Raw genomic sequence first — 27,730 nt, 5'->3', positions numbered from 1 at the left:
TCTCTACTTACTAGGCTCCACGTTATTTCCAAACGGCACAAAAATGTACGAAAAAAGAAAAAGCCAAATAATTTGTTGGAATTAGAATTGGAATTGTATTTCTAGGAAATGTGCCCTCTGAAAACCTCGGCATATCTATATCACCCTTTCTTGTCGCGTTTAAAGCAAAAAAAAAAAAGAGAACTACAAGTTGTGCCTTTTTAGACTGTATAATCTGAATTTGAATATATGATTTGTTTGTTTTATTTCTTTCTGCTCTTTCTGTTTCTTTTTTTTTGACTTGAAAGTAACATGTAAGGCTACGCAACAAAATCCTACGTCAACAAACAGATGCGAGATTTGTAATTAAAAAAAAGAGAGAAAGAAAGAAAGAAGCCAGAGGGGGCTGGATGTCATGCTGAGTTCCTTTGGTAAAGCCAAGCATATAATAAAAGTGTGGTTTTTAAAAACTCTAAAAACATGCTGTGAAAAGACCTGAAGCATGCTGTGAAATGACCTGAAGCATGTTTTAGTGCTTAAAAACCTTCCAAGCTGACTGAATTAAAAGATAAGATTGGGACATAATTTTTTCACAGCAACACAAAAAACTCTTTTCCTGTTGGTTGATGGTAGTTGTTGCTGTCAGGTTGGTACACCCGGTTATTAGATTTAAAGGACAATTACTATTTCACCTTTTCTATAGCTTTTCTTATTAACAATATTCAATTTTACTGTAAGAAACCATCTGCTTTTAACCTCATTTCACATAATTATGTTTTCAAATGTTGCAGTGCTCATTAATGTGGCACATAAAAACTCTTGATGTCATTTTTATTTTGTGTCCGGCTGTTAATGTTCCTCAGTATGTGTTTTTTTTTTTGTTTTGCGTAGTTGCTTGTGAGAACACAATGAAGACCGTCAAAGTAAAGAGGATAAACCAGTTTGATGAAAGTGTTGACATCTACACAGAGTTCTTCAAACCTTATGAGCTCACATCCTTTGATGACACTTTCTGCATTGCGATGACCAACTCTGCAAGGTACATGAGTACAAACACCAAAACACTGAGGATTTTGGAGGTGAAATCGATTGTGCCATATTGAGTTTACTCATTTGTTGATGTAGAAATTGCAAATGAACCGATTTAAAATTTTTGATGAATTTATTACCTGTTTATTACCGAGATAGAAAAGGATGTTGAGTGACTATATTTTCTTATTTGTTCATACAGGGACTTTATGCCAAAATCCGTGGGAGTGGATCCAAGTCCATTCACAGTCCGCAAGCCAGAGGAAACTGGAAAATCAGTGCTGGGGTGAATCCTTCTTTAACTATGTCCATTTTAGCACACTGGGGATGATGTTATTGTTTTGTTTTTCTGTACGGTGAATCCTATGTCACCATGCCCTTACACACACACGCCCGCAAACACACACACAGCTTCATTAATCATCATGTTCTCAGGTTACCAGAAAATACGGTCTGTCCTTTTCCGTGTTTTTGTTGAGCGGACACATTAATGAGCTCTGTTTGTGAATGCATGCATTTATGATATCAAAGCTTAAACAGACAAACATTACTAAGAAAAAGAATAATGCTTACTGCTTTTACGGTCATCTCCGCATTAGTTCAGTGCAACATTACCGTAAGTATATATACCGTATATGGGCTGTCAAATGTTCTGTGCTGAGTCATAATTTGACCTCAAAACAAAATATTATGAAGTGATTGAGATAAGTGGTGACCTGTGTGTGTAATTTAATCTCTGTACAAACACAGCTGTTTTTAATAGCCTTATGGTAACTTTGGAGGAGCAGTAGGGCTCGACAGCTCATGTGGAATAATCTCTTGACAGAACAGGAATTAAAACTGGAAATCAATCTTGTAGCTCTTTCATCTGAGCTTTAAAAAATAGTGGCAAAATGAAAGCCGTTGTTGAGAGCTAATGATAAGAGTTCCCATATAAAATTGTCACAAGTCATACAGGATATGTAACGATCATGTGAAGAAGGTGCTTTTCTAAAAGAAAAAAAAACAAAGCTGAACTTTAAGCCCAGAGAACCCTGTGTGTGGGGACAAAATGGCACAACATGTCATCTTGAACACACCATCCTCTCGGTGACGCATAACGGGGTCGGCGTCACACTATGGCCATCTGCAGCAACCTGAAAAACACGACTACATCTATAGTCAGAGAGCTACAATGAGACACATGTATCCGTCCCTCTTCATGCTACATGTCTTTGATGTATTTACCCCCACAATTGAGGAAATACTAATGGAGAATGAATAATTTTGCAGGGTCCTTGCTCCTTAAAATAGAACAATATGCTGTTAGTGCTCTAGTTGGAGCACAGTATTCTTAAACTCAAAGTCATGGTTTTAAAGGGGGATACTATTTTATTTCCAGGCATATAAGAGCAAATAAGAACAATTATTTCATATCAAAAATAACTTGCATCATTGTCCTATCAGATGCATTGAAATTAGACTCTTTCTTTCCTAGTAGGTCTTGCCCTTTCTGACAATCCCCCTTTCAGCACAAAATTAAAACAATTCTTCTCCATGATGCAGTTTACAACTGTTCCTAGGAGCGTTGGACTGAGAAGTAGCATCAGTAGGCTCGCATTCAGCCAGGCGTTTGCTAATTACTGCTGTTGCTAGTCTGCCATTTTTTTTTGCAATTTATTAATTTTTTTTTTTTTATTGAGGTGAGTTACAAGCTACGACCTCAACTTAAAGTACAATGGAAACAGGCATTTTTAGTTGGTTAAGTAGGACTTAAAATGGGGAGAGATTGTTTGAATTTATCTAAATGTCTCTTCTGTACAAAGTGAGAAAATACTTCAGAGAGATTACTTCTACATAATAAGAATATCTCATCATGGCGTCTTTGTCAAGCTCTGGTGCCTGTCGGTATTTGAGAAATTTACTTGCACTTTATTTAAGGTTCATATAAGAGTTACTAATAATGTGTTTCCTTGTTGAACAGCAAGAGCAGTAAGGAGGAAACCATTCTCCAAAGGAAGACGGCAGCCAGTGCGCCTCCTCCCCCCAGTGAGGAGGTCATCTCTAGTACGTCTGAGGACGACTCGGAGGAGGATCGGGACGATGAAGGGTCTGTTTCACAGCGCTCTACCCCGATCAAGCTGCTGACAGAGTCTGGAGAGAGTGGTCGCATGCAAGAGGTAAGATAAAGCCACATACTGTCAAAAATAAGTCAGTGGGAAATATTACTGCAATCAAATGTGACTTCCTCTGAGATCTGATGTATTATCTGCTAAATGAGGTCTAAATCACATCTCCTACCAACTGAATAGTTTTATAACTGTTGTGACTATTTTTTTTTTTAATGATGGAGAGAGAATTGCTTCCTTCCGTGTGGCAATCCAAATATAAATAATGGCTCCTACAGGCCTAAGGGAAATAAATGCAATGGTAACTGCTTGTATTTTAGGCCTTAATGGCATTTTGCCTTGCAAAGTGAGTACCTTACCTCTCCTTATTTCCGTGTTTTCACTTGTATTTAAGTGTCTCTCAAGAAAATTATTCCCTTTGGTTTACATCAAACTGATCTGGAAATATCAGCCTAGTCACACTCTATGAAACAGCATGAAGGTCAATAAGGTGAAGATAAAGTCGATTTTCACCCCAAAATAAGTGAAAAGTCCCAATTAATGCAATTCTCTCTTTCCTACCCTAAAATGTCAATAGCAGTGTTGTTTGGCTGATGTTTCAACATCAGTTTGGTGCTATAAGAAGTCTTAGATAATAGCATTGCCAGTATGAGAAAGTCTAAAATGGCACACATGATACTTTTAAGGATACATAAAATAAATTCAAGCACCATAAGCATTTTTTTTCAAGGCACTATATTCGGAATGTTGATGACACACCAAACTAGTAAATTGTATTGTTTATGGCCTACAAAATTGAAGAGGTGATGAAAGTGAAGATCTCTTTTAGCACTTTTAAGTTGTTTATGCATTGGCGTGTGTTTTTGTGTGCAACATCCACACATTAATTGGAATTTTTTTTGCAGGAGCATTCAAATTACACCAATCAATTTCTGTCATGGTCGCAACTTTTGTTCTTTTTTTCTTTTTCTGCTAAGTTTGATTGGAGCAGCTACACTTAGTGTCATTGATTACTGTCCTTCAAAGTTGGTGTGTAAATGAGTCCCAGCAGACCTCTGTAAGCTGTACTGGAAACAGCTTGACTGATGGAATCAAAAGTCTAGATTAATCATTTACTTTTCAGTCATTCTTAAGGTCTCACATTAGATGCATTGTTCTATATGTGTTTATGAACAAACACTATAGAGGACATAAAACAAAAATATATGTTATTTTACGATACTAAATTAATTTGTAGCTAAAAGTATTTATTAGGAATTTCATGAATAATTTAATAGATATTATTGTGAAGAAATGGTCGAAGTATTTTTTCAGCACCTTATTTCTCTCAGACGGAGTGTGTCACAGTTCCATCTGTTTTCTCCTTTAAATCAAATTGTCTCTATGGAGTCTGAAGCATGTAGGGCACGTGCAGTGGGATTTGTCTGCTTTTAGTATATCAGGTGAGAGTCACATGCAGGTGTCTGCTTTTCTGGGCTTCACTTCACTCCCCTCGGTTGATTTCTTAGCTTGATTTTGATCTGTGCTTTGGCTCCTAAAATAATATCAGAGTAGGTTAGAGTTGGTAGTAATCCTAATTCACAGAAATAAAAAAGGTAGCCATTTTCAATATGAGTAACATGTTTTAGATTTATTGTGCCAAGGCTTTGATTCTGTTTTCTACAAGTGTAGTTCTTTTCCTTTTAGATATTTTAACCACTGCAGACGTACTTAATGGAAATCAGATTGAGACATCCATTGGTCCATCTGTCTATTCATCCATTAGTCAACCATTCATCCATTAACCTATAAGTTTGTGTGTAACTCTGGCCATGTTTCCCTGCATTCATCAATCTGTTATTTGCCCATCCATCACTTCAGCTATCTATCCATTTTATCATCTGCTCATCCTTTCGTCTGTCAGTCCGGCATTCTGTCTGTCCATCTTTCAACTCTTACATCAGTCTGTCTGTACCTCTTTCTTTTCTTTCTTCCTTGCTACAGTTTTTGTTTTTTACAAATTACATACTGGTACAACCTTTAGAAAAAATATCTATAAATCAACTGTCAAGCTTTTTGCCTATGCTTTATCAACTGGATGAAAGAAAATGTAAAAAAAAATAACCCAGAAAAATGAAACAAAAGGCTGAAAGTTCTCCAAACAGTGTAAGAACCCTGAAGCAAGCAGCTTTGGATTTATATATACTGTAAACCAAAACTTATCTTTCTGTTTTTAAGGGTGGAATGTTGATACAAAAGCAATTTGTTGAGAAAGTTCTCAGAAAGGAAAGTAGCAAATAATTTTCAATTTCTATTTCCAATCTTTCCCAGTATTAGAGAATGTAAAAAGTTGGAAATTTTTCTTCAAAATCTTGGTTTTTTGTTTTGTTTTGGGGTTTTTTTGCTAAAAAAAAAGAATCCATTATTTTTTGCCCTTGAACCTAAAGTACCATCAGTGAATCTGAAGTTCATTGATTGCCTTCAATCATTAAAACTAAATCTCATCTGAAGAATTGCTTGGGACACAAACAGGATTTGCAGCATTTTTCTCTAAAATTAATAGAAATGGAAATTCAACTTTCAATGTAAAGTATTAATCTGACTGTGCGTATCATTTGAATACTGTTTCCCATAAACACAATTTGAACCGACACCTACGAGTATATAGGTTACCATATGTTGGCTGTTTGCGGAAGGCATGAATCTGTGAATCTGCCCCGTCTATATCTGTATCCGTTTCACGCCCCGTGTGGACTGTTCGCTCGTTTCCATCCTCCCATTGACCCAGATTCTGTATTTCTGCAGGAACATCTAGTACAGGTACAATGTCACTATGTCAACAAGATGGCTCAAATGTACCATGGGAACAACATTCTCCAAGAGCACTCTTCATAAGAAATGCATTAGACATATATTTCAAGAGCAAAATATAAACAAATTCAATCCTCTTTATGGTTTTCATGACATCAGCTCACACTCTATCCTCCTGCCCTCATTTACATGTAATGAAGCTGTGATTCACAGTTTTTGAGATGAGGTGATTGTTCCCACAGTCTGAAGTGCTTTCTTGGCTGGTGACTCAACAGCTGGGCTCCGCTGTTAAAGGATTTTGTTGTGTCGGACGTATGCCGTCTGGTTCTGTTGTATACAAAGTAGGGGATTTCTGCCCCTACTTGTAAATAGTCTTTCTGTCTTATGAAACTAGTCCTGCTCCAATTTCATGTCACCATCAACTAATTTTTTACATTAAAGCTTTACTCTTCATTGGCATATTTATAAGTACAACTGAGCCCAAATTTATTCATACCTCCTGCCTGATTTAGTTTCAATTTTAGTTTCAGTCAATCAAAAAGTTAGGTTTTGTTTGAAAATTAGATAATCATCTCTTAAGTACAGTGGAAAAAAACGAAAAAGAAATAGAAAAAAATAATTGTTACATTTTATTAACAACGGCATGTTAAAAATGAGGACTAAATAGTGAGCAAAATTACTTGAGCTATTTATGAAGTTCCACAGATTAAAAATAATTGCTTTTATTTGAGTCAAATAAAGAGTTCCTTGAGAATAATGAAAAGGTTTGTTTACTCATCCATCCATTCTTGAAAGGCGACAGGAACTTTCAAAGAAAAATTATTCTAAGTTTATGTATTTCCAAGAAACACTGAGTATTCTCCAGAGTGTCCATATGCACCTGAATCAGCTAATAAATGAAGGACACTTTAGATTTTTTTTTTTCAGTTGTTTTTGTAGTTAATTAACAAGCCTCCTGCTTTGTCATTTCATACACTTTTTTCTAGCTCTTAAATTTCAAAAAACAAAACAATAAAAACTACTTAAGGACCTTGTGAAAGGAGGTTCAAATTAGGTCACTCCCTTGTGTATTTAGAAGGAGTCCTGCTCCATTTTAATCTGTCACTTCAGTTGCTGAATAGCTGGCATTTGAAGTGAGAGTTTACACCCAAGGTGGTTGAGGGATTTTGGTGAGCCATTATCTTCACAGTCTGCATCTAATTAAATGGATTTTAAACAAAAGAAAAGTATTGTGCTTTTTTTCTTTTCTTTTTTTTTTGCTACTTTGACACAATGTCGATTAAAACCTTAAAATTAAAATTTTCTGAGCAGAAAAAGTCTGCTTTCAGAAATCTCAACAGGTTTGACTGTGATTAGAAAAATGCCTGCCTCTTTTCTCTCCATCCATTTGTTTCTAACTCGTGAGTCATGATGTATTGTTCTTCAGTTTTCTGTCTTGTCAGGACCTTGAGCGATGATCCAGTCATGAATAAATGCATTTGGTGCTGGACATGGAGCTCACGTGTCAGGCACACATTATGTGTGTCGCTGCCTGCAGGCAGTCTCTGAGAATGGATTTGGTGCCAGCACAACACACGAAAACGCTGAAATATTTAAACATTGGATCATTACCGCATTTGCTGTTAAACTACACATGCTTATTTTTTCTGCCTTACTATAGATGTATCAGTAAGTTCATGTTTGTCCTGTAGTGCTTGTCCTAAATGTCCTATTTTTGTCTCTGTCTGCTTTGGACAGTTTCTGTGGATCTTTGTTTTTGTGCTGATATGTTTTTTGTGTTCAGAGCAGCTATTTCTTGTTCATGGTCCCCTATCTGTGCAACTCTTTCACCTGTCTGTGCAACTCGCATTAATACATAAACAATAAGATCGAAAGCATAGTGCTGAAACTATTGCTGCAATACAACGAGGGATATTGGCCTTGGTAGCTGCTCTATGTGCTGTTACATAACAAGCCGCCTGTTGTTTCTTTAGAGGCTCCTTTCAGTTTGAAACAAAATCACCTCCAGTTCATAAAACAATTAAGTCATATACAGTATTTCTGAATATGCTTCTTTGTCATATCTACGCATTACAGATCATAAAACAAGTTTCAGTAGACTTAAAGATGGATAAAATAGCCCTCTAAAACCTTTTTTCAGGTGCCATAACGTAACTTTAGAGGTCTAGTAGAGTTTATATTCTGGTGCGTCATTCCTTTTAGTTGGCAAAAATGAATTCTCGCAAAAGATTAGACAAGTGGTCATAATTCTATGGATATTTTGTGTTTCTACGAACTGGGCACCATGTGAAAGAACCCCAGGAGGCCACAGGACACAAACATGAAGAAACCTAAAACTGCCTCATCAGACACCACTAAATTACTGTCAAAGCTGCTTATATTAAACTCGTTGGGTGGCCGTAATTGCTGAAGAAGTTGCAGAGGAGCATCTGAACTTGATGACCTTGTCTGAATGGGTTTATGTTCTGAGAAGAGCGTCCTGAACTGGTCTTCTTTGTACCTCTTTGGTAACATTGATGTTAACGCGTCAATAATACTTCAGCACATTTATTTTCATTTGTTACCATTTGTCTTACCTCTGCAGGAGGTCCAGCTGCAGCAAGCAATGAAGGAGCCTTATGGTCGGATTCTTGCAGAGTGTCCCGCAGAGGAGGATTTGCTCATTTACGAAAGGTAAAGGTTGCTGCTATAGATTTCATTTATGGACCCACCTTTTGCAAATTGTCCACATCAAAGGCAGATTTATAATTATTTAGTAAAGTGTTTCATTAGTTTTTGCGGAATTCTGTTGTTGGATGCTTTTATTTTCCTCTGAACAGATTTTTTGTCTTTTATTGAATGGAATAAAAAAAGATGTTGCCGTCCATCTAAACAGTGGAAGTTGAAAGAAAACTGTCTATGTCTAAATGTGGTTAAAAAAAACGTAGCTTGGAGTTGATTAAAGAGGCTAACCTGGCCTGAATTTTAACAGGACCATGGAGCAAAAAATGGATGCTAATTTTATGGGTGGCTAAATAAAACTAAGCGCAACTCAACCTTATAATTGTCATAAAAAATATGTTCCTAGATGTCCAGTGTTCAGCATTTTTTTTTTTGTCTGCTTATCTCTTGTCCTCATCTACATCAGGTTTTACTGATTATTTCAAAAAACACAGCTGGAGAAGCTCAACAACCAGAAAACCCCTTTACACCACATTAAGGTCGAGAAAAATCATTTTGGCCATTTATGGTTTTTGTATGCATCGTGTCTCAACACCACTGCAACTGCAAACAACAGAATCTCACCACGCAATCTATTCTCATGCCAATAATTTCTGTGCTATGCTTAGGCAACAAGTACGCTGACCTGACAACTAACCATTGAAATAACTATTTTTTTTAATCTGACCTAAATACCTAAATTATGTCTGAATAGAAGTGCTGTTATGATTTTCAAAAGGTTTTATTTCCATTCATATGTCCCCAAGTCAGCAAAGGATGAAACAAGGAGTCTGTGTCAGTCGCCCCCTCAGGGCAAAATAATCAATTTTGATAAATGGACATAGTCATATTTGCCCTGCTCTGTGCATCACACTCTTGACCTGACTGTTCTTTGTCCACCTTTGTCCCCTCATTCACTCATCTGTTTCTCTTCTGTGTTACATCTTATTTTTTGCCCCAGAATGCACCCAGCAGTGTTGATAAATAGATCCCCACAGGCTTCGAAATTGAGCATAACTATTTCTTATTCAGAAGCTAAATGAATATTTGATGATAGCTTTAATAATGTCTTTTTCAGACACAGCCTTCTTATGTCCTTGAAAGACCCCGAACAGTTTGGAAGTGATTATGTTTATTTGTGATAGTCGACCTTTAAGTGAAATATACTTTCAGTACGAACCGCCCTGAGGTCTACTGTAGTTTTTTTTGTTTTGAGTTCATCAAACGTTTAAGTGATCGCATATCAGAATTAGTCTTGGATTTGTTTTCAGACCACAGTTTGTCCTTTCTTTTTAATGCACAGGACAATTCTTATGATAACTTTTAGTAGTTTTGTAAAATCTCCATAGATGTTTCCTCTGCTCAATGCATGAAAATGACCAGAAACAACATCTTTTCCCCAACCACAGGAAGTTTTTTTTTTTTGCTTGAAAAAATGAGTAGCCACTCATTGCTTAATTTGGGGTTAAATAACTGGTTTCCAGCTGGCAGATAATCACCAACGGCTTAATTACCCAGTAGGAGGTTCATACTTATTCGCATAGTTAAATCCAGGTCACATGTTTTATTTGGGTCAGAGATCACTTATATACAATTTATTTTGTGATGTATTATAAAACCTATGCTGTTTAAGAAAAATGTTCAAAGAAAATTTGACTTGGGTTGATTATTTAATATAACAGTTACATTGTTGCAAATATTGCTTTTTTCTCTGTACCTGGTGTGACATTTTTGGGGAAAACGTGTTTGTGGGTGAGGTGGCACAGTTGACTCGGTGGACTGGCCCCGTCAGAAACTTGCCCAATGCTCTCTGCCAGTGGTGGAGTCGTGCGCTGTTTGTTCTCTAGTGCCGGCTGATTCCTTTCTGACACATATCGCTATGGTCTCCCCTCCCAGGCTTTGTTTTGTATTCCAAACACCGTCAGCGCTTTCTGTTTTCTGTTTCATGTGACTTTGATGGCAGACACAGATGTAATTGGAGCAAGGGAATTGGCCTCCAAATTGTCGTGAAGAATGATGTTCATATCCCTCCACCATAGTGGCTCATAATAAGAACGAAATTGCATTCATTATTGAAACTGGAAGCAGCAACAGCTCTAAAGATGTTAGTGAAAGCCAGAGCGTCACTAATCAGTGCATCAATAATAAAAATCATAAGCAAGAACAAAAAATCCCCTTATGATTTTGCACATTATTGCCAATGGGGGGGGAACAACCTGATGAATAATTAGAAGACGGTGGATCCAAAGATATTTATAAAGAAAATAATATGATACTGAAGGGTAAGGAGTTACAATTTACCTTTTGGTTTTATTTTAGAGGGTAATTTTTTATTTACGTTTCTTTTTTCTTTCCGCAGGTTTGCACATCTTGGTGAGAACCAGCACACAGTGGAGAAAACAGAACGCATAAACTTGGCGAATATCATTTGCTTGTAAGTAAAACATGTGAACCATTAAACGAAAAGAACTGGTGTCGCTGTTTAACAGGTCAGCGCAAATGCCAGTTTGGTGTTCTCATATCAAAACATAACAAAGTTGCAGCTTTTTTATATAAACCTTATTCACTGTTTTTTCCACTGGATCTCATTCTACTGATACTCTATTTGACTGTACTTCTCCTTTCTCTTGAGCCTGTAGTGTTTATAGAGCTGGTTGTACAAACACAAATGATCTAAATCCATAACCTTTTAGCAGAGCCCTTTGATTTCATAAAGATGGTCCAGAAATACTCAGAAAGGGAAACACAGCAGAGGCAAACAAACAGAAAACAGCAAAAATAATGTTGACTCTTAATTTCAGTGCTTATACCTTGCAGCTAATGAAAATCCAAGTTCAGACTCTTAGAAAATTTGGATATTAAAGCTTTTTAAAATGTATAGTTCTGTATATAGCCTATAAACTCATGTGAAATACTGTTGACTTAATCATTGTCCTGTAGAAACTTGTTGACATCTTCCACAAGGACAGAAAGCCACAAAGAGCCATAGCTAAAGAAGCTAAATTTTCTGATTACTTTTTGAATTCAAACATTGTTACTGTTTATCGAGATATACATGGAAATACTCAGACACGTGTAACTAAGCTTAGTAGCTCAAACTCACGTTTTGTTAACCGTTGCCATATTAGCTTTAAGTAATAAAAAACACTTGGAAATACAATTTCTCCCCCTAAGAATCCTTGGGAGAAGCACAAAACTAAATAAGTTCCCCCAAGGCCTCTAGCTGTGCACTCTTATGGTACTTACTTTATTTCTTTTCATTCCATGCGTGGTCCAGCCGTCTTCTTGCTGCGACTGCATCCGTGACCCAGCAGGAAGTGGAGGCACTATGCACAAGCACACGTGTAATTTCAATGTGCAGCCATAGAAAAACATTCTTTCTTTTGATCATAAAAGGAAGCACATATTCCATCCCAAGATGTAAAATTTCTCCACCTATAAATTAAAAATTTATAGTTTCATCTATTTTTTCAGATGAAACTTGAAAGCCTTAACATATTTTTTTAGTAATTTGAATTTTTTTTTGTAATTTAATTATTAAAATAATTTGCCTAAGTATCAATATAAATAATTGACATTATGAAGAAACAAAAGGATGCGGCCATCACATTATTTATCTTTTATCGGGAGCAGAATTGATCTAAAATGGATTAAATGCATTTTAATTGATAGTTGGGCAAAAGACCTTGGAATTTTCAAGCATTAAAGACAAAAGTTGAATTCAACTTTTTCTGCTTAATAATTTTCCTGGCAGCTGCACAATGCAGTTCGAACAGAGGTATTAATTTCAGCTTCATCTCCAAGGATACAGAAAAAGCTGAGTGCTATTCAATAATTTAATCACATTTTAGTAAATGTCAAATCAATTTGAATAAATTTTAAAAATGGAAATACTGTATTTTGAAAGTCTTAATGCACAAATTCACTCTTCACTGTTCGTTATCTGTTTAGTAAAGTAAAAGTTTAGGAAACAACTGATGCTACTTTTTTTATTTAAAAGTAATTTAATCTACACAGAGAACATCTATGGATGGGAATGCTAAGAACATCTGGCTGGAAAATAATCAGGCATTCTGGACATTGCACGTTTTAGAGGAATAGGGAGAAAACTGCAAGAAAGAAGTTCACGTGGCAATCCTTTTTTTACTTGTCCTGCAATTGCACACTGCTATGTGAGAACAAAGGCTGCAGAGCATGTGCAGTTGAATCACAGTTAAACGAATTGCAAGAGATGACCCTGAAAGAAGGTTTTCTTCTTTTCCAGACCTTTCTGAGCAAACCTACGGAAGTCAGAGGTTGATTCAGAGATGGTAGAAATTTTATAATGATATTTTTTGTGTGTCTTTATTAAAAGAATGAGATTACCTATACTTGTAACTATTCACTTTTAGACCTCCTAAAGACTGTTGCACTTTCTGTGGTTAGAAAAGGCATTGATGTTGAGCTGCTGATTTACACGCTACTATGTCTTCCAATGATTATAACATAAAACTTCAATAGATTTTCTTGGAGGCATCTTTACAAGATCCTTTTTTCTTTCCTCTGTTCTTTTTCCTTCTTTCCTTTTTAATTTGTTGCCCCAGTTGTCTTCCTTTCTTTTTTCTCTATTTCTCTCTTTCTTTTCTGTTTCCATGTCCACTGGTTTCGAAATAAATCCAAAGTAAGTTCTATTAAAGTTTTATAGTGATCACATTAAGCGGAGCACCGTAGTGAAAGCCGTAATGCTTCACTTGTGAATGTAAATCTATTTGGCTTCTCATTGGTACTAAGATAAGGACTCTGATTGCTACAAGACACACAAGAAAAATGAATAAAAGGGACGTTTTCTATAAGTTGAGTTAGAAGGTGGTCTCAATCTTATCAATTATTCCTTTCTTTTCTTCACCTTTCTTCGTCTCCTCCTGTCTGGTCCACAGCTGGTGGCAGGTGTGTTGGCTGTTACGCAACCGGGCTATTCTAAGTTGTTACGGCACCCTGAAAGTGTGGCTCCTGTTAGGGGCGCATTATTCATTCACCTCCCTCTGTGTGGTTCCTCTATTGATCCATCCGGAATAGGCAACTGGATACTGACTCCATTGGTGGAGATAAAAATGGAAATTATATGAATGCTGTTGCCAATTCCTGTTGTTTTGCATTAAAAAGACGAGGGTATGAATTTCCTTTTCAATGAAAGTCACTGACAGTGCAGACTAACATGATATACAGGAAAAGAACAACTAAATCTGACTCATTTTTAGAGCTGCTGGTTGAATCATCTGTACAATTAGTATCTGCACACAGGAAATATCTTTAGGAAATATTTATATTTAGTGGCCTATTGCAGCTTATTTATTGTAAACACTACAAATGTCACAAAATTTTAACTCTTGGCTTATTTTGATTTAATACAATTTTTAAAACCAAAAACATGAACATATTACACACACATATATCTAGTTTGTTCAAGATGAATAATTCACAGCTTTGTGTCTAGTTAGAAGAGCCTATGCCAAGTTTCTTACATGAAGGCATGCTTTTGTGTCTACCTGAAGTTCTGCCTTTGCTTTCAGAAATCTCATTACCGGTAAGGTTCTGTTGAAACTCAGTTTTGCTTTTTTTTTTGTTCCGCTCCTGTATGAACACCAGCTGCTGTCAAACTGGCTGACTGAGTGGACCATCTGACAAGCAGAAGCTTGTTAATCCATTGTTTGGATAGAAAGACATGCTTTGGTGTTTAGTTTCTGAGAAAACATGACAAAACATCTAATATGCTGCTGAAAAAGTGCCCGTGTCCACAATCCCCGTGTTGCTTTTATTATCAGCGTGGCCATTAGCTGCTGCTTTAAACACGTGATATTCAAAAAGCTTTTTTTCTTTCTTGGTAAACTAAAAATAGCTTTTTTTGCTAAATATATGGAAAGGTGTTTTTTTTCCCGCTTGTGTTAGTCTTCTGTTGCTACCTGATTGGTCTGACAGTTTGCTTTTATTCTCTTACATGTCTACTTTCAGAGAACCAGTGTCCCACTTCAAGGATGACAGCATCTATGCCGTCTCTCTTCCTCAAGTGGACAGAGGCAGTCACGAAATGTTTGCGAGCCATGTAATGACGGGTCACGGCCAGGTGAGGGCGCTGTGCAGGGAGGATATTTTGATGTACAGGGAGTACGTGAAGAACAGATACATGTGAAAGCCAAATATCTGAAACTGGATAAGGACAAAAATGTTTCAGTTTTTTTTTTTTTCTGCTCGTGACTCTGGTAAGTTGTATGTATTTCTCCTGACGACGTACAGAAGACCTTACACAGCTGAATTTTGACTAAAAAAAAAAATAAAATCAAATAAGCCTTTTGTATATTTTCTGTTTTATAAGTTTTCAACTATATTATTTGTGCAAACCTGCCTGTTACAAGGCTACGATGGTGGTTTTTATATATAACCACCATATATAACTTGATATAACTTGATATAACTTTTATCAAGTTATATATAACTTGATACAAGGTATATATATATATATAGTAGTTGCAGAATAAAAAGCAAATATAAGTTGTGCGAATTGATGCAAATAATTTTAATCTTATGTTTTGCAACACAGTGCAAGGAGCTGACATTGAACTCTAAAAGAACATATTGTTTGGAGTCAGTTTGTCATTTCTGACTAATCTTTTGTCTCTTTTTAAATGTTGTTTTATTTTGCATATATTTATCATTCCAAAAACATGTCTGCTTATTTTTGTAAATATGAAGTGTTTCTGTAAACATGAACCATAAAACTTTCATAGTTGACAAAATGGTACACATTTTAAATTTTTACTATTTTGTGTTGAACATATGAGATGTGTTTTAATAAATTTAACACCTATTTATCAAACCTATGTAAAGGACTCCATTGTGAAACTGTTGTTTTTGAGGTGCACATGCAAAACATTAATGTACAAAAACTGACCTTAAACATTCTTATGCACGCACAAATGTGCACTTCGCTATTTTGACCAGTACTGTTTAAAACCATCATGTAACATTAGATAAAATCTATATTATTTTAATTCAGCAGACTGTCTTCTTGAGATTGTCCAAATGCAATGATAGTAAACATGTTAAACATGTTAAATGTCTACTGAAAATGTAAACACACAGGTTTGCTACAATAACATTTCTGTTTAGCCTTCCAGATGAAGATGAATGCCTTTTGATAAAGTTCAGCTTTTAACAGCTAATGGAAAAATTAAGACTCATTCTCTAACCACGTGCAGAATACCCCAGGGTTCTGTCTCTGGGCCTCTTCTCTTTAATCTCCATAACCTCCCCCTAGCTCAGACTATAGCAAATGGTAATATTAATTACCATAACTATGTTGATCAGAGATGTCACACTCAATTTCAGTTTTTGTCCCATCGAGATCATGAATGTCCTCAAAGGGTTGGTTGTGACGGGATGTGATTGATTTGATTGATAAACTGATATTTAAGAACACAACTGTTTGTTTATTTTCTTTCCGTTCATGTAGGGAACTTTGCATTGCTTTTCTGAAAATGCGCAATATAAATAAAATTGTCTTAAATTCCTCTTTTGTAGTTGGATTTCATGTATGTTTATGTCTTGTTAGCTAATGAAGTTTTATATTAGTGGGAACTACTGTAGTTTCAATTAAAAAAAAATTTCTGTGACTTGATGCATTATTCAGTTAACAACTGAAGCCTCCATATTGTATTTCTGATGCCTTTCATTAAGGGTGCAATCTGGTCTCCCTAATTTGCTACCCATCCATAGATCTGATATTTTACCTTTCATGCAGCTTTTTTAAGTGTTCATTTCCCCCTACCATTAGATCCTTTTTCCGCTTTCACGTCCTTGCTGCCTTACACTTTGTGTTCCCTCTCCCCTCACACTCTGTCAGCTCTCAGCTTTCAAGCGCAGGTGTCAGAAAATGTGAAATGTTCTCCGTTATAAACACTCAGTCATCATTCAGACTGACCACCGGCCACTGCATTAGTGCCACGTGAGAGTTGGGGAGGAGGAGCAGGGAAGAACATGATATGCATATGATGTGATGAATGAAGAGGTTTCTTTTTAAATGTGAATGAATATTTATATTTTTGAAACACTGCATTGACATTTAATTGCAACAAGCAAAGATTGTATTGCTGATGTCAGGTTTGCACATCTCACCTAATGTGACAAGAGCCTCTTGGTGGACCTAGAAGGCTTTTTCTCCTGCCTCGGTTGAGATGCTTCAATGATTTTGGGTTGCGTCACGGCCGCGGGGTTCTCATAGTTTCTTTGTCGACTCCAAAATAGTGAGGCGATGGTGCTAGCGACACCTCGGGTGTGACGGCATAACTCGCACCATGCTCTCTACATTAATAGATAAGACTACATAGGGCAGATATTTCTTATTCCTTTATTTAAGCTCTTCTTTGGAGGCTGAAATACAGGGAGACACTGAATCCATTCAACATGTAGCTTGTAAACCAATAGAGAATTGTCAGTTGTAATTGTTGGTTACGTTTTCTGTAATTCTGCCAACCACTGCCTAAAAGGCAATCAATGGGACAGGACTCCTGTGAAATGACTCCTATCAACTCGTATTAGCTGAATGTATTTTATTTCAAAGTTTTAACCCTTGTTTGATATATTTTCATTGAGCTCCATTCCCAAAAACGTTCTTCTGCTTGGACAGCTGCACTTAAATGCCTCATATCAGGTGACTGTCATCTGATAAAAATGCAGTGAAATGTAGAAGAGACTAGTTTTAATGTGAACAGAGTTTTCGCTCTCTTTTTATTACTGAGTAATAAGAGCCTGCCCAAGAACTTGTGGAGAAACTTGGTGAAAATAGACCGTTGATTATCAGGATAAGCCACAGTTAAAGTTAGAGGCGGTAGTGTGATTATACATAGCTGCATGAATTTCTGTTTGTGTACAGGTTGAACTGTTCAACTTTGAAATAGAACAGTTGTGTAACCTACTACATCACCTCATTAATATATATTTTTTTAAACAGCGTATGGGTCACAAAGTTTTTCTTTGGATAAAGAAAAGTCTGAGATTATCGTTTCTCTGTTGAAAACGTGAGTGCTTTGTTTTTTGTTTTTTGAATCCTAAAACAAATATGAAAATAAAGGCAGAGTTTCAGTCTTACCTCAAACCTCTATGTGTTTTTATATGATAGACCTTTACACAGTAGCACATAATAATGAAGTAAAAGAAACAAAAAGTAATGTTTAAGTATTGCCTCAGAATCTCTGTGGGATTTTGGTATATATAACATCCCGTAACAGTTAACAACTACATCAAAGCTGCGGATCTCTATAGCTCTGCCAGATTTGTCATGGGCTCTTTAACTGCTTCTCGATCTGATGTATTATTTTCCTTCTATTTTGCAATTACACTCTGCTTTGTGTTGGTCTATCATGTGACACCACAAATTTTTTTAAAAATGAGGTTTTTTGGTGAAAATGTGCATAAGAGTTTCAAATACTTTTATACCATAATGTTGCAACCTAATCTAAAAGTTTCAAAGTTTACTTTGTGTAGTATAATGAAACAAGACTATAACAATAAATTTTGTACATCTATTTTATACATTTTCCAGTTTTGAAAGCAGAGTGATTCTTAACCTCAGACAGATGAAACTATACAGAAGGAAAATCAGCGATCTAGACTTTGAATAAAAAGAAGCACATAAAAACTTTGATCTGCAAGAACACAACTACCCTAATAAAAGAAAAAAAAAAAAAAAAATATATATATATATATATATATCAAATTGGGCCTGCTCATGAAAAGTTGTTTTAAAGGACTGATGAACATCCATTGTGATCCAAAAACATTGGTGGTCTTTGACATGGACCACATAAGCTGTGAACCAGGGGCGTGTTAGAAAGGATGCCACACAAGTATCGGAAAAAATATATATGTATAACTTATGTGTCTGTTGCACCTCGACGAGTTTTCTATTTCTTTTAAGCATTTGCAGTCAATGGAGAATTGCTGCTGTCAGCTCACTGCTGAAAATAGGACAACTATTTCAATACCCCCAAAACGTAGATGACCTCCCATGTTTTCAGGAACTAAAAGAGGGACTCTCAAAGGGCCATTCATGCAAGAACCTTCAAAGCATAAACATTATTTACTTATTGCTAACATCTGCACTAATCTTGCTGGTTAAATGATGGAAATTCTGTAGAATTTGGGTCATGATAGCTCTTACTGTATACTCACTACTGAACAGTGGGTCAGGAGCTTTTATCTAATTACGTGACATCTCTAGTGATAGAGCCATCTAATTTGTATGATTGATGTGTTGCATAAAGGGTACAAGTTTCCTTGGGTGAGTACATCAGCTTTTTAGGTAAGAAGTAGGTCAATTTTCTGAGTGAAATTGAAGTGTTATTTCTCTGCTGTGTCTCTATTTATTCCCCAAGGACAAATTTTTGTTTTTGCTGTCACCACCAAGCCCATTGCTGCGTCTACCTGTCCATGCAATTTTTTTTTTTTACACTAAATCTGTTCACCTATTACTTAACCATAAACTTATCACCTGCACGCTGAGTTGTCTCTTTATTTAAATTTTCTGAGGGAGCAGGCTCTTGTTATTGACCTTTTCGCCGCCTATTAGAGACATACTCGGATTCTGCTTTTGTTAAATATCACTAGAAGGGCATTCCTGAATTGAGGGGTGAGTCACTGCTTTGTGTTTACATAGACAGGTGTTTGCCCCCCTGTACTGCTCTGCTGTTTGTGTTTCCACGCTGTTGACAGTTGAGGTTTGCTTCCCAAAAATGGACTGTTTTGACGGAACAAAGGCTTTTCATAAAATAGTCCTATTTTTCTGTTCCTAATGGCAGATGTCTCATTACGCTGAGAACTCTCTCGGAACACATTGGTGTGGGTTAATAAATGCAAACAGCTGTGGTTTTTTTTTTTTGTTGTTGTTTTTCTTTTAGGTCATTATGGGAAGACCCCTCTAAAACAGAGCAGAGGTTGAATATTTGGATTTAGCAGTGGAGTACTTTGGTTTTGGTGGCATTTTAGCCCATGTAGCATTCTAACAAGGCAAATGAAATGACTTGTATATTTTTTCTTATCCTGTTTGGAATTTTGTGTCTTTGATATAAAATATTACACGCTTCATGTGACTACTCAGCTCATGAATAAAGATTTCTGCAGCCCCCAAGCTTGACAGAGGTTGACCAAACTGCTGTTACCAGGAAACCAAAGCTAGTTTACATATTGCTTTACTGCTGCTTTTTCTCTCTTTTCCTCCTCTCTATTTGAATTCAGCATTCACTAGAAGCTGAAACACATCACCAATTAGCTTGAAATAATACACTCTTTTCACACAATAAAATGAAAAAGCATATAACTGTTTGAATTTATGCTATACTCTACTTAATAAATGATTTCTGCCATATATGATTAATGTATAAACTCTACGCTGTCACATAAGGTAGGTATTTCAAATCACTCTCCCACACAGAGAAAGAACTGAGAAGTTTGTTTCACAATACATATAGATACACTCAATGGCCACTTTATTAGGTACACTTTGCAGCTACAGTTACCCATAGTTACAGTTCTTTATAAGATAGATTCAACAAGATGTTGCTGCAAGGTTTAACTTCCACAATGTGAATATGCAGTTCCACCCTTGCACTTCCCTGAAGTAGAATATGTACTCCAACTAATAAAGTCATTTGCTTCAAAATTTATAATTCAAGTTAGTTACATTCTAAAGAAAAAAAATACACAGGTTTGTTACTGAAATTTAAGTAAAAAATTTGCATGGACTATTTTTTTTAAGTATTTCCTACTTGACTATTACAGAGATGATATTTTGAGACCAATACTTGACTGACCCAATCGAAGTTAAACCTACAAGATATGATGACATGTCAACAACCATGATAACACCGAGTAAAGTTTATTTAAAGATTTTAGATTACTGTAATTTATTCATCATGCTTTTACATCAATACATATGGCTGACTTTACGCTTTTGGTATGTTTGCTCAAAAACAGCAGGTAATATAAACAGTTTGAGCTTTTTCTTGCTTTCTGGATTCCTTATTTTTAATAGTACATTTAATAGTAGTTAAAGTACGAGTGCATTGTTATTTTATAATAAAAAAAATGACGTGTACAGATGGATTTCTGTTGCTTCAAACAGGTTGGACTCCTCAGAATCTCCAACAGAGTTTGATGCAAAGCAACATTTTAACTGCTCGCTTCAAATCAGATATCCATCAGTCTCTTCTAGAACCTGTCTGGATTTCTCTTATGACTCTGTTTGCTGGATTAATCCAAAGGAAGGACAGAGAGCCAAGTACTGTGTTTCGCTCACTCTCTCTCCCTCTCTCTCCATCTCCCTCCCCCTCTCTCTCTCTCTCTCGTTCGCTGTCTCCACAGTTTGAAACGCTCCTTGCATGACTCTGTCTCTCCCCTCTATACTGCTCCTCAACCTCCTCCGCCTCCTCACACTCACCTCTTTCCATCGAGCTGAACAGCAGCCAATGCTACACAGCGTTCCTGCCCTGGGTGTGTGTCCCATGCCTGGGAAGCACAACAAGATCAAGGGCTTCACCTGAGAGGGACCCAAGCACCTTCATTCTCCACCTCTTTATGATTTGAAGCTCAATTTGAACGACAATTCTACTTCACACAGCTTTGTCAGAAAGGTAGGTTGTCTAAGCCTTTTATAAAGTACCAAAGACTAAAAAATAGAATCCGTCTATCATCTTTTATATTATTGTTTGGTCTTCAGATAATATCAGAGTAAGAACTATGGGAGTTGAATCTTTTTACAAACATAATGTAGAGAAATGCAAGCAGAACACACTGATTTTATTTTTCTGAAATTGAAATGATTTTTTTTACTGTAAGAATAACAGAGTGGGGTGGCTATTAAAACATATAGAAATATTTTTCAGAAGCTTTAATCTGTTAGCAAAGAAGCACCCTAACTTTTTGAGCCTGATCTTTCAGGACCAGGGACAGTTCCTCTGCTGGCGCACTAGCATCTGCAAAGATCTACAAATAACATTTTAGGATTATTTTTCTTTGAAATTGAAAGGTTGGTCTATATAATCTACTAGAAAAGAATACATTTAAATGATGAGCATCTACATGTCTTGTAGAGAGTAATCTCAAGCAGCTGTTTTATTTATCTGTAAAGAAAGCATTTTGGAGTGATTTAAATCAAGGTTTTAACTATACAGAGCAACATAAAAGTAAACTTTATGGGGAAATTTCACATTACTCTCCTCTAACAGATGGTCTATAGTGCATGTTCCTATTATCACTTTGGGAATTGCATAGTTCAATATTTGCTTGTTCTCTACATATGCTGCTGGATGATTGATTGTGTTCTTTGTTAAATTTAGTTTAGTACTCAGCTTGTTGCACTTTATGGCTCAGTATGAGGGATTGCTGCAAAGTTAGTGACTAAATGCAATGAGCTGTGTTGCTTAGACAACCTTTTTACCAACTACCACTTATTTGATCAACAGAGTTTTTACTGTGTAGCATTAAAATCAGAATTAAATTGGAGTCCATGTCACATAATTTCAATCTTTCTATGTGATTCAAATTTTGGGGGATTAAATTGATTCTACATTTATGGTTAGAAGTTGGATCTGTTTGTCTTTAAAAGGGCATTGAAATTATGTTTTGTTGTAAATTCACAGTACTGATGTTGAAATGCCTTTTAAAGCCATTGCAACCTTTTAACAAATTTTGAGCTCCCCATATTCTACCAACTAAAGGTAAATTCATGATAAAGTGATAGTTTCCTTAAGAACAACCTTGCTCTTACTCTTTGGCAGGGTGGAGCTATGAACGAGTCCCTGGTTGTGAATGACTCCTCGGCAGTCGGAGAACCTGTCCCATGGATGGAGGTTGAGTCTTTGGACCAACACAACGGCAGCTTAGAACTGTCCACCGCTCCCTTAGAGTTCCCTGTCAACCCGTGGGACATCATGCTCTGCATGTCAGGCACTGTCATCGCCTGTGAGAACGCTATCGTGGTAGCAATCATCTTCTACACTCCCACCCTAAGGACTCCCATGTTTGTGCTGATCGGGAGCCTGGCCACAGCAGACCTGCTGGCTGGCATGGGATTAATCCTCAATTTTGTGTTCCAGTATGTCATCTCCTCCGAGACCATCAGCCTCATCACGGTGGGCTTTCTGGTAGCATCTTTCACGGCATCCATCAGCAGCCTCCTAGCTATCACCGTGGACCGTTACTTTTCCCTCTACAATGCCCTGACGTATTTCTCAGACAAGACGCTGCAGTGTGTGCATCTGATGCTAATTGTGACATGGGGGGTGTCTCTGCTGCTGGGTCTGCTACCAGTGCTGGGCTGGAACTGCCTGCACGAGCCAGCCTCCTGCAGCATTGTCCGCCCTCTGACCCGGAGCAACCTCATGCTCCTAGCCACGTCTTTCTTCGTCATCTTTGTGCTCATGCTGACCCTTTACTTTAAGATTTGCAAGATTGTGTGCCGACACGCACACCAGATTGCCCTGCAGCAGCACTTTTTCGCCACATCCCATTATGTTGCCACCAAAAAGGGGGTGTCCACTTTAGCCATCATCTTGGGGACTTTTGGTGCCAGCTGGCTGCCATTTGCCATCTACTGCCTTGTAGGTGAGAGGGAGTATCCATCAGTGTACACCTATGCTACGCTGCTGCCCGCAACTTATAACTCTATGATCAACCCCATTATCTACGCCTACAGAAACTCTGAGATCCAACGCTCTATTTACATGCTTCTGTGTGGCTGCTTTCAGGCCAACGGCTCTTATCGCTCTAGGTCACCAAGTGAGGTCTAAAAAGGTGCTTCTGATGTGTTTGGAGGAATGTGTGTGTGTGCGTTAGAAGAGACCGAGCAAAAAGACAAACCAGACAATTGGCTTACTGCCGACAGTGAATGCTTTTCAGACACAAATGGGGCGTGGATATCGTACCTGCACTTTAATATGTCTCGAAACAAGTTCAGAAAAGTTAGAAATGCTGTGAACAAGAATTCTTGTTATTAAAAAAGGACAACAAATCTGTGAATGTATTTAACTGAGAAAAAAAAGAGGAAAATATTTTTGCACTTTATTGAGTGTTTTGTTTTTTAATACCAAAGCAGTATTGTTTGACTTCGGATGTGTTTAAATGTTTTGAACCAGTGTACATCCTGTGCCATTTTTTCTATTTTGTATTGTATTGTCAATGACGTCCGTTTTGTATCAAACAAATAAAGGAATAAAGTTCTGCCTTCTCGCCATCCCGTGTCTTCACTGTTGCATGTTTCTTTGCTTCCTGTGACTTGTTTTCGTCTTTTTCTGCCAGGTGGGTCTGTTTGGATAGACTAATAGCCCACTGTGAAAGCAAGTCCTGGAAAAAAGCTTAAATTGACAGCCAGACACATTCAAATCATGTTTGCTCAGTGTGCTTGCGTGTGAACAGGAGTGTTTGAGGCAGAATAACCCAGAGAAATATAAGAACTAAAATTGTTCTATTTGATAGAATGTGCAGACATTTGCATTGCCATCTAATCAAGTGGGTAAAACATATCTAAATTAAGTCAAACTAGGCAATACATCTAGTACTTAGTTGAATTGACATGATCCATTCGACATGCCTGCACATCATATAATCATTGAGAGAGTTTTATTTTTTAAACTCTTCTCATCTCTTTAGCATGTCCAGCTATGACTCAGGGCCAAGGCAGCAGCAGGCACGTGGATGTGTGTGTGACAAAGCATGGCCAGCAATGATAATGAGCCTTTTGCCTGTTCTAAGAAGACTCTGCAGCCACAAACACAGTGGTTTATCTGGCACACTGTTTAAACAGGTAGCAGAGAGCCGTCAGTGTGCCAAAGGGGGTCGAAATCGGTGCTTAACAGCAGGAGATCTGAAATGTATTCCTCATAAATGTTTTTACACCTGCTTTTATCAAACTATTTCTAACACAGTTCAGCTCCCAGTAACCCTGAAGTTGAATAGTGAGAAATAGGTAAACTCCACTTGAAACGCTTGAATTCAATAAAGTGATGTTTAGCAATAAGAATGAATGAGTATGTGGGAGGACTTGATGAATTTTCTTTTTATAAAACATCAGCAGCAGTCTAAGATGTGCTCAGTAAACACAGCAACTCTTTTGACAGAAATTTACTTTTTTATTTTTACTTCAATCTGTTTTATTTGCTGCTTCAGAGTACAGGAACTGATATCTTAATTTTTCTTCTACCATAGATTATATTGTTTTGTCATTATGGTATACTTAAAGTGACTTGTAAAAGTATTAAGGCTCCTTGAATTTTCACACGATTTTATATGACATACAAACAGCTACAACAAGCTGTTGTGTAGTGTGCAGTATAATAATACATGGTTTCAAACTATCTTTACAAGTAAATCTAAAGAAGGGCTAATGTGTATCCAGTCCTTTTACTCTGACACCCTTAAATAAAATCCAATAAAATCAAACTGCCTTTAGATGGTGTTCATTGAAGACCTCTGAGGTTTCTTGTGAACATTATTGAACAACTCAAACTTGCCTTTGTTGTTTTCATTCCTTTCTTTTCTCTTTCCTGTAATTCCTGTTTAATCTCTGGTGGAAAGTACTATTTTAAATACATTTTGACAGTAGCTCTCACACAGCATTAATAAATATCTCCTTCTCTGTAACCGCCTCCAGTATCAAAGCTGCTTTTGGTCAGTTCTTGGCAGAACATTAAGTGGGAGAAAGGTGAGGGACACTGAAGGCCACTAATAGACCACAAACTGAGGTCTGGCCACTCAGAGAGGAGGTCATGTTTACTCAGTCAGTGTTTTTTTTTCACCTCAACAGATGTCTCTTTTGATCCTCCCCTGAAAACTAGTTCCTTTACAATGCTTTAAAAGTAACCAGTCGAACTGGCTATAGTATGAGTGTCCAGCAACACTTCTGCCGGTTTTAGTTTTGTCTTTGCTCCAACACAGCTGGATTAAATTGGTCCAACTACCTCGTCAAAGTTCTGCAGAGCCCTGCTAATGAACCAGTTGTGTGAAACCTTAAAAAGTAGTAAAACATGCAGGACATGCAGTTCTAAGTTGTTCTGTTGAATGGTCATTTTCATGTTTCATGTTCCTTAATGTGTGATTTCCACCAAAAGGTCATTTGACCCAAAAGTAGTCTTACTCAGTTTCATGTGTTTTTTTCTCCATTTGTCACAGTTGAAATCCAACATGGCTGCTGCATGATAAATTATCTTGTTTTATTTTCTTCTGCTCCAGATGACTTTTGCAACTAGAGCAGCCTTTCAGCATTTTTTGCTGCATGACCTCTTAATATTTTCTCTGATCCAACGATACAGAAAAATTACCACATTTTTTATTGGTATATAGAGGTCATAAATCAGGTACTTCTTGAACATAGCATCCATTAGACGAAACAGAAGCTCGTAGCTGTGTTTGAATTATGTAATGCTGGCTTGACTTAGACCTGAGTGACTCTTTGGGCAATCACTAAAGTACACAGTCAAATGATTCCCTCATTAATAACATAATTACAGGGCTGTAGCAAATGCTCTCCATAGAAACATTACTATTACTGACTTCATCATTAGTTTGATGGAAAATGCTTAGGTGTTATGGATTATGTAATCCCTTAAACAGGTGCTTTTACTCCCTTACTGTTTTTTCTTTTCCTATTCATATGGATATGATCTCCCAGGAAAGTCATAGAAACAAGTGATAAGGGATAACACAGCTGGAAAAGAAATGTTTGCTCCAATCTCTAATCTCTTTCTTCACAAACAGCTTTCTGAGAACTACAAAAAACATTAGAGTGACTCTCCAACTCATATGTACATCTTTGATTTTACAATAATCAAGGCACATGCATAAATATAAACAAGATCAGAGGATATACTGTAAGTTAACAATTGAAAAAAAATATCTTGATTTAACTCTAAGTGGGGATATAAAAAACACTTATCTTTACAGAACAGCTTTAACTCAGCTTACTTTCCACGTAGAGCCTTTTTACACAGGGGCCAGGTTGGTTTGGGTGACTTTTCTTCCCTTAATAAATTACATCATCATTTGAACACTCCTTTTTATAATCTTTCCAGCTAACTTTGACTAACACAAAAAGTTATCAGATGATCTGAAGTATTTAAATCTGAGAAGAAAAAGTAACAGAATAAATCTATAAGGGGAGGAAAACTTTTTAACAGCTTTGTATTTTGGGTCTGTCATAATCATAATTTTTAAGTTTTGTCTTTAGCAAAAGCCACATTGAAAACTACTGAACATAACGATCTGACTGAATGATCACCGTACAAAGAAAAAGATATTGATAAATTCATCCTAAATAATCTCACAACTTTTGAAGACATTAAAGTGTAACTTGTACACTACAAAAGAGGAAGCAACTCTTTTATATATCTTCAAATAACCGTTTTGAAATATTACAGTAACTCCTTGAAGCATTTAGTTTCAAGAATTTACCTTAATATCAAAACATGGTTTTTATCCCCTAAACAGGGTGACAAGTCACCATAAAGGGACTCTGAAAACAGAGTCAGGGACCCAAAATGAGTAATACTCACGCCCACCAGTTTACAAATCCTAAAAGCTTTTATTGAAAAACAGATTTTATGCTTCTCTCAGAGGCATGTTTCTGATTGCCAGTAAAGGCTGCTTGTGTTGTTGTGTGTGTCGGTGGGTAGGCACAAATTGGCAGAGGACTGAGCTGCTTGAGTGTGCTTGTTAGCAGCCTGGCATCTGCAAAGATTTGTCATTACTGAATTAGCAGACTGAAGGTAGGTGTGTATGTGCTGCCTGAATCCAGTCTGCGATGTGTGTGCGGCGTGCAAGAAAAGCATGTAAAGATCAGAGTATGTCTGAGAAAGAGAGAGAGAAAGCAGCAGCCATAAACTGCTCCTTTCAGCTTCTACTTTCTCAGAAAAACACTTTGTGACGTAGTAAGTGAGACTAAGAGAAATTTTTCAAGCTACACTGAGCTTAATAAGTATTATGGGCACTCAGCATCATGCTGTTTAACCACTGTACTCTCTGCTCCTAACTATGTTTGTCTTAAAGGTTCAGCTACAGGTAAAGGGGCAGAAGGTCTTCCCTAAATAGATGGTTCTAGTAGGCAT

General features: G+C 36.8%; 2 protein-coding genes across 2 annotated transcripts in view; both read left to right on the top strand.

The window, feature by feature from the left end:
• fig4a (FIG4 phosphoinositide 5-phosphatase a) overlaps nucleotides 1–16,151 on the top strand; it is a 44,789-nt gene extending 28,638 nt beyond the window's left edge. The window contains exons 18-23 of the mRNA XM_028040725.1: nucleotides 871–1,018; nucleotides 1,211–1,294; nucleotides 2,972–3,167; nucleotides 8,491–8,579; nucleotides 10,966–11,040; nucleotides 14,595–16,151. Coding sequence (XP_027896526.1) covers nucleotides 871–1,018; nucleotides 1,211–1,294; nucleotides 2,972–3,167; nucleotides 8,491–8,579; nucleotides 10,966–11,040; nucleotides 14,595–14,772 — 770 coding nt within the window. The 3' untranslated portion in view covers nucleotides 14,773–16,151. The remainder of the gene's footprint in view (nucleotides 1–870; nucleotides 1,019–1,210; nucleotides 1,295–2,971; nucleotides 3,168–8,490; nucleotides 8,580–10,965; nucleotides 11,041–14,594) is intronic.
• A 4,748-nt stretch (nucleotides 16,152–20,899) lies between these two features.
• On the top strand, nucleotides 20,900–23,854 carry gpr6 (G protein-coupled receptor 6). Its single transcript, XM_028039626.1, has 2 exons — nucleotides 20,900–21,265; nucleotides 22,412–23,854. Exon 2 carries the CDS (start codon nucleotides 22,421–22,423, stop codon nucleotides 23,420–23,422), a length of 1,002 nt encoding a protein of 333 aa, XP_027895427.1. The 5' UTR covers nucleotides 20,900–21,265; nucleotides 22,412–22,420; the 3' UTR covers nucleotides 23,423–23,854.
• Nucleotides 23,855–27,730: the final 3,876 nt, after the last annotated feature.

The sequence above is a fragment of the Xiphophorus couchianus genome, chromosome 15 (genome assembly GCF_001444195.1).
Source record: "Xiphophorus couchianus chromosome 15, X_couchianus-1.0, whole genome shotgun sequence".
NCBI lineage: Eukaryota > Metazoa > Chordata > Actinopteri > Cyprinodontiformes > Poeciliidae > Xiphophorus > Xiphophorus couchianus.
Note: the sequence above shows the minus strand (reverse complement) of the source record. Positions and strands in the feature narration are given on the sequence as shown.

Bases quoted from the DNA above. Each gene is read 5' to 3' on its own strand.
- gpr6 (XM_028039626.1), top strand. From the start codon at position 22,421: ATGAACGAGTCCCTGGTTGTGAATGACTCCTCGGCAGTCGGAGAACCT.